The 4687-nt window shown below is 38.2% G+C and overlaps 1 protein-coding gene across 5 annotated transcripts; it reads left to right on the top strand.

The window, feature by feature from the left end:
• LOC133691841 (protein TIFY 4B-like) lies at positions 1 to 4687 on the top strand. Of its 5 annotated transcripts, none has more exons than XM_062112448.1 (9): positions 1 to 325; positions 426 to 562; positions 701 to 876; positions 1950 to 2040; positions 2120 to 2282; positions 2506 to 2571; positions 3401 to 3458; positions 3558 to 3769; positions 4508 to 4687. In XM_062112448.1, exons 1-9 carry the CDS (start codon positions 208 to 210, stop codon positions 4522 to 4524), a joined length of 1038 nt encoding a protein of 345 aa, XP_061968432.1. In that variant the 5' UTR covers positions 1 to 207; the 3' UTR covers positions 4525 to 4687. The 5 variants fall into 5 exon arrangements, with proteins under 5 accessions (XP_061968432.1, XP_061968431.1, XP_061968430.1 ...); XM_062112447.1 differs by lacking the exon at positions 4508 to 4687 and adding an exon at positions 4221 to 4420 and having other exon boundaries at positions 1950 to 2007; XM_062112446.1 differs by lacking the exon at positions 4508 to 4687 and adding an exon at positions 4221 to 4420.

The following is a 4687-nucleotide window of genomic DNA, read 5'->3' as shown; positions in this document are numbered from 1 at the left end:
GAGTGAGATGCCGCGACACCAAACGGCCCCCCCTCTCCTCAACCTCCACGCACTCTCTCGCTCTCCTGCCCATTCCCCCCTTTAACCTTTTTCACCCTTAAAAGTACAACAGATTCACCAAAATGCCACTCAAAAGTGTAAAATCTCGTTAAATTCTCCATCCCTGCAAGCTCCGGTAACCGATCACCGGACCCGAAACCAAACAACATGCAACCGGGAGAGACAGTTTCCCGGTCAGCTCTAGAAAAACCCCTTCACCAACTAACCGAAGATGACATTTCTCAGCTCACTCGCGAAGATTGCCGCCGTTACCTCAAAGAAAAAGGTCTCTCTAGCTTAAATATAGTAGTAGAGAGAGTCATGGTTTTTGCGTTTCCTGTCTTTTTAATCTCTGTTGTTGGTGGTGGTGACCGTACAAAAAATAGGTATGAGAAGGCCGTCGTGGAACAAATCGCAGGCAATACAGCAAGTGATTTCACTCAAGACACTCCTAGAAACGACGCCGGAGACAGAATCTCCAAGGCGACGACTCTACATTCCCCCTCCTGATAACCCTCCTCGTGTGCGTTTCTCTACCGTCAAACCCTTCCTTTTTTTTATTTCATTAGTATATAAATGAAAAGTTAAAGACACCTTTATTTTATCTTTTTATTTTTATATAGTTTTAATTTTAATTACAATATATAATGTGTATTTGTAGGCCCCTGCAAATTCCTCTGTCTCGGTGAGGGGAGAAAGTGCCGATGCACCGATCTTGGTGTCAGCTGAGGAGTTAGTACCGTCCCGGCAACCCGATCCCCCGAATCCCGTTGTTCCCGCTGATCCCCCGCCGCCGGTGTTTGTCGCTGCCACCGAAAATGATTCGGTTTCTCCAAGGTTGTTCCTTGTTTTGCATATGCTAGACATGCATAAGACAGCCTTTCTATCAGTACGAAATAAATTTTTTTAATCCTTATTGTGGGTGAACTTGGTTTTGATTTTGTTGGTCAAGTTGGTGATGCCAAGGCGTGCACTTTTGACTCTAAATGTGAATAGTGTGTGATTGCTTTTGGGGTTGGGTGAGCATGTATTATTCTAGACCATGATGGTCGGTTAAAGACAGTGTTTCAGCCATTGACTTGTCTGGCTCCGATTCTGCTTGTTTCTTTTTGGTTATGCGTGGGATGTTTTATTTCATTTTTATTACTGTCGAGAGGAAAAATATAGTTATGGATGTTTGTGTTTCAACTAAAGCTGAAAGCGTGATGATTCAAGTTGGTTTGATGTTTGAAAATTATTGGAACTCGGTGTCTTCTTCATCAGTTTTTCTTTTTTTAAGGTATCTTGTTCTGTGCATGACATGTTCTTGTTAACAACCGTTTCAGCAGAGGTGCTGAATTAACATGTGTGTGATCGCCACAAGATAAGGGGTGTGGAAGTTTGAGCTATCAGTTAGAGAATATTCTGATGTCTGATTGGAATAGTAAGGGATTTGACTCTTTTACAAAGTCTGCAGGCCTGCATATGCCATAATTTCTGCACATAATTTGTAGACAAATTTTTGCCAACATTGTAGGAGTATTTATTATCTAGCTTATGGATGTAATGATGTATCTTTTAGAAAATGCCCATGCTGTCTAGGACTAAGAAGATCTTCTCAGTTGTCTTGTGTGGTATATTGAAGAGATTTCCATGTTAATAATTATTATGCACTGTTTAAGTAATGTTAGTTGGCTTATCATACTTACACACACACATGAATTTTTTCGGAATTGTTCACTTTCATATCAGTGTAACTGAAGTATCTGTTGCGCATTGGAAACATGAATAACGGAGATTTATCTGAAGTTTTGAAAATAAGTTTGTCATGCATCTGGAACGTGGCTATCTCTTGGATGACACCTCTCTTTGTAGCGGTGTAAACCAGTAATTGAAGTTAAACAAGCTGAGAAAACTTTTTAATATGTCAGAACTACAGGGGCGGCAAAAGAATCAGCAGGACAGATGACAATTTTTTACTGTGGGAAGGTAAACGTCTATGATAATGTACCGAGAGATAAGGTGATGAAAGCTCTTTCTTTTCTGTATATGTTGGCAATGTCTATAAAGTACGGTGGCTTTCTAAAGTGATTGTTTACAGGCACAAGTAATAATGCATCTTGCTGCAAGCCCATTTCCTCCACCTCAGGAAGCTTCTTCAAATGTAATTCCAGCACTATGGCCTATTCCATGTCAATTAGAAACTCCAGGTGTCAAAGCAACTCCAAATTCCACTGTGGTGATCTTCCCAAACCTGCCAACAGGTTGGTTATCAAGTAGTATTAAGGTATTTTTTTGGATACTATAGATTACCGTTATCTTTGCAAGTCAAACCCTATGTAAGTCCAGTTTAATTTCCATACTTTTATTTCAGGGCTCCACACGTGCACAAATTAAAGCTTTGTTTTGATATTATTGGGTAAATGGCAAACATTTTCATCCAGAAGCGCAGGCTTTATTAACTAGTTGTCTTGGTTTAACTGTAAGTGAAAGGCGCGGATGATGGTCAGCTTCCCCAGGAAGAAAGCAGCATAGCTCGTGAAGACAACCTAGGTAAATCCTTATACTAATTAGCTCATGAAATATTCCTGTTTGCTTGATTGGAAAAGTCCATCATGATACCTTTTTTCACATACTTCTATTCTTATATTGCTGCATTAAGCATCTTTTCATCAATCTTGCCTTATTGTGTGAATTAATTGTGATTGAAGCTTAGATTCCCTATCTAATTTTCATTCAAGTTGATTATAACACCATCTCATCATGCCAACATGGGGGTTGATTCTTCTTTCCATACGCACTCTGCCTCTGGTATCTGTACCAGCACTGCTTAATACCATTCTATGCCAAAAATAAACATGTTAGGCCTTATTTCTTATGTTTGGGCCTTTGAGCAGTTGTCTAAGCAAGGTAGATTCTATTCATTTTCTCGGCAAGGTTCTTTTATTTATTGAATCTGTTTCTGAAAGTTATGGATGGAACCTGGTACTGGTTCTGTTTCCTTTTCAGCTACTTGGTAGCCCATTTAAATTTAGAATACACCTTTTGAATTCACTAAATTCATATGCTTTGTGGCGTTGTCAATCTCTTTTCTGGAATTTGTATTCAAATATGACTGAACAGCTGGAGGTACTTAAAAAAAATGGTGGAAGGAAATGAGCTGAAGAGTGAATAGGATGGCAAACCTTTTCTTCATCTTGTTGTTAATTTTCTTCATAATATCTCATTTTTCATCTAGAGGAACAAACTGGATACAAGCAGGGAGAAATTAAATTCTCACAGATATTTAGTGATTATGACATTGCTCCATTTTCTTCCACTATGATAGGTCTCACTCTCTCTTCTTCATCTTCCTTTTCTTTCTTTCCTTGAACTCTTTTAGAAGGCTCAACAAGCAGAAAAGCATCCTTGCAAAGATATTTAGAGAAGAAGAAAGACAGGTATCTTAAATCTTTAATACACTCTTCATTACAACAAAAGAAATGTACAAGTAGTATGTTTTTCTTTGTTATTTGTCCCTCATACCCTGTTAGGTGAAGGTTAAAGAACAAGAGAAAGGTGGCAATGACTTCTGCTAGCGTAGACATCTACTTAAACCATCGGGTTGGAGATCAAATCTCAAATGATCATTGGAACCTAAATGATGCCTGCTCATCTCCCCAACCTAGACCTCCTCAAACGCCTAATAGATGCAACTCTATTGACAATTTAGCAAAAAATGGCAGCCTTTCAGCTGACCTTAATGAAAAAGGTGATGGAGGTTTATCTTCTTGTCTTAACTTTTGATATTAGTTCCAAATGGAGTTAGTACGTGGTGCTTATGCTTGGAATATTGAAGATCAGTTTTTTTTTTTTTTTTTTGAAAATACAAAAATTGTATCAACAGGAAACATAACAAAAACTGTCATATGAACATAAATATCTCCCTCGACTCTTAGTGTTGAAGAGCAAATGTTCTCTGCCGTGTTCTGATTACCAGTTTGAAACTGCACTGCCAATCAAAACTTCATGAAAATATGACGTGCACAGTTCCTGTTAAATTATTAGGTCACTCCTGTTATGTTATCTTTTGATTCAAAGATGTGAAATTCTTCTGGGAAGATATCATGCTTGATGCAGAGTCTGTTTTGAACAATCTCACTGTAACTTCACTCGAGTAATCTCAAAAAATGCCCGTTGTTAACTATGACGTCTTATTCCAGGATATGCACAAAAGCGTTTACTGCAGTTCAGCTTGTGGTTCTTTACTGAAAGTGCTGAATGGAAGAGATGCAACACACTGTTGAATGTTATTGAAAATACATGTTAACCGACAAACAAGAGAGAATTGTGAAAGCTTGGACGCACAATTCTTTTTCTTGAACTGGCATTACACCTTAGATAATGGATTTTTATTTATTTATTTATAGTGCATTCTTAATGTGAAATCAATGCACTGAGGTTGATTCATAAACTATTTGACTCATTTGTTCTGATCTTGGCGTTGCAGATGCCCCAGAAATCTGAATGTGTGGAGGATGAATGTGTTATGCAGCGCGACCCATTTTGATATTAATCAAGGCAGTAGAGTTTAGCTCCCTTGGAAGAGTTTGTACTATAAGGTATAAAGTTTGTTGTAGTAGTTGCGGCCATTTTTAAGTTATTAATGAGGAAACAAATTCGAAGTGAA

The sequence above is a fragment of the Populus nigra genome, chromosome 4, assembly GCF_951802175.1.
Source record: "Populus nigra chromosome 4, ddPopNigr1.1, whole genome shotgun sequence".
NCBI classification, from domain to species: Eukaryota; Viridiplantae; Streptophyta; class Magnoliopsida; order Malpighiales; family Salicaceae; genus Populus; species Populus nigra.
Note: the sequence above shows the minus strand (reverse complement) of the source record. Positions and strands in the feature narration are given on the sequence as shown.